Raw genomic sequence first — 2,365 nt, 5'->3', positions numbered from 1 at the left:
AAAATCTGGCCACGGATTCGTAATCAGCGACCCAAAAAACCCTTGAGGAAAGATCTTTGCGTGGAAACTCTGAGAACTTTCGGAGATAATGAATTTTCTCCAGAAAAATTGCTATTTTCAACGTTTGTTTATATGTGTAAACAAAATCACTCATGATTTCGAATTATTGCACATCGATACTTATTCTTGAATGTATAACTGATACCAAAACACAAAAAAGGTTCAAAAATTGAATGAAAACTACTCCAATTATTCAGAAAATAGTTATGGAAAAGGGGGCATTCCACAATGCCACCGTGCTTGAAAGGGTTAAATACCCAGTTCAGGCTCGTAGCCCTTATTTGATTTATTAGTATATTATATTTGTTTTTAATTGAACAAACCCTGAATCCGAAGAAAAGGCTCTAGCTGCATGTGGGACACTGGAAGTGGCTGAAGAAAGGGAAGGCTCGGCTATCCGAGTACTCGAATACGCGTCATCATCATAAGCGCTGTTGCTACTGCTGGTACTGCTACTGCAGCTGCGACTGTTAGTACTTCCATTGCTGCTACTATCGACACTAGAATCGTCGATATAAGAAATTCCTCGATCAGCAATGGATGGCTCGATTTGCGGAATTCGAGACGAACAGGCCGACGAGATCACGTTAGGTCGTAACCAATTACGGAGATCCTGTAAGGGCGTTTGAAGGCACTGCAAGAGATTCCCACTGCAAAGAGCAAAGTTTCGATGTTTAAAAGTTTGTTATGATGTGTCTTTGGACACCAAATACAACTGTTGAAATTCTCGCTCTTTCCGATAAAAATTTTTGAAATTACCCACTTGTCACGGTAATTGTCGATGTTAGCAAAGGTGCGCCTAGCATATATGCAGATGGAACATCGGCGACGATTCCGGCAAGATGTTGCATGAAATGTTGCGGCACTCAAATGACGCGTCGCGTGTTTCAACGCGATAGTCTCTCTCGTTAATGCCGCAACGCCTTCTTCTCGACGGCGTCGTTCCGCTCCTAATTCATCCTGTTCCACCCTCAGTCTCTGCCGCAACATCTCATTCTGTAAGAAATTATCGAAAGAAACAAAATTTCAATTAATGTCGTGTATTATATGTCTAGAGACAAAGAGACTTATGAAAAAAGAAAACAATTCGAGAATTCCAGAGACGCAGCATATGTAAATGTAACGAAAATAAAGTCCTTGTATAGTAATATGATACAAAATATATTTCTTAATTTAAACACCCACCTCTCTTTCTAAGGTGTCTCTTTCGATACGAATAATAGTGGCTTGCCGAATAACATCCTGGCGCGCTCTCTCGAGATCCCGCCTTGTGACTTCATTCTGTTCAAGCTGTATCCGCAAACGACGAAAAGCCGATTCCCGTTGTTGTTCCAGTCGATTTTGCGCCTCCATATAACTGTCCCTCTCGGCCTTAGCCCGTTCGATCTCTTCTTCTAGTCGCAAACTCCTTTCCAGCTGCAAAAAAAGTTCATCCTCCTTGCCACGAAGTTCCGTCTCGCAACCTTCAAGTCGTCTTTCCAGATGCCTTCGAGCTTCTTCCAACCTATCTCGCTCGGTCTTCGGAAAAAGAATTTTACGTCATTCTTTTATATGAGAAAACCTTAGAATAACGTTATTAACTAAGATACTAATATCTAAGGAGAACATTTTTAAAAGTAAAATATTAAATAACATATGCAAATATTATATTGTATAATAATATATATATATAATGTATATAAAATATTAAATAATATATATTAATACTTTCAGATCTGACCTTTCTGAATTAAGAAGAGAAATATTATTTAATTATTTTTAAGGATTTTTAATTCCTAAATACGAGAATAAAACAACAACGTGACTTCAATGTGCAAAAAATAAAATATTTTCAAATTCTAATAAAAGTTTGTATTGATCAGATATTTTCAAAATCCACAGATTTAACTTAATTAGAAAATAAAAGAAAAAATTATGGCAAAATGTTACATAGATAAGAACACCCAAAGAAGCAATAAATAATATTAGTAGTTTAACTAGCAGATTTGAGCAGAGTACTATGGCATCAGCCGCATTAAGAATGTCAGGACTAAACTCATATTTTGCCGATATAATCTGACAACGGATTATTAACAAAAAGTAAGCAGAATCTGTCATTTTGTAATTATACATATAAATAGAATATACTATTTAAAGTCATAAAAATGGAACTGATATAGATTAATTAGTAGTTGTAAGAGTAAATCATTAAAAATTAAAAAAGGTCGTAGCCGGATAAGAAAGGGCGATCTCCCCCGCGCCGATCATGACCATTTTTTACAGTTTAGTTGCTATCAATATTAGTTACAATTTTACCAAACATTAG

At 36.4% G+C, this 2,365-nt stretch overlaps 1 protein-coding gene across 1 annotated transcript; it reads right to left on the bottom strand.

The window, feature by feature from the left end:
- Window positions 1–383: 383 nt before the first annotated feature.
- On the bottom strand, window positions 384–1,578 carry LOC105461340 (the record flags this gene model as incomplete). Its single annotated transcript, XM_011707839.1, has 3 exons — window positions 384–710; window positions 824–1,056; window positions 1,246–1,578. Coding segments are annotated over 3 exons (893 nt in total), but the record flags the coding sequence as incomplete, so codon positions are not given.
- Between the last annotated feature and the right edge of the window lie 787 nt (window positions 1,579–2,365).

This window comes from Wasmannia auropunctata, unplaced genomic scaffold (genome assembly GCF_000956235.1).
Source record: "Wasmannia auropunctata unplaced genomic scaffold, wasmannia.A_1.0 LD292710.1, whole genome shotgun sequence".
NCBI lineage: Eukaryota > Metazoa > Arthropoda > Insecta > Hymenoptera > Formicidae > Wasmannia > Wasmannia auropunctata.
This window is presented reverse-complemented; position numbering and strand designations above follow the sequence as displayed.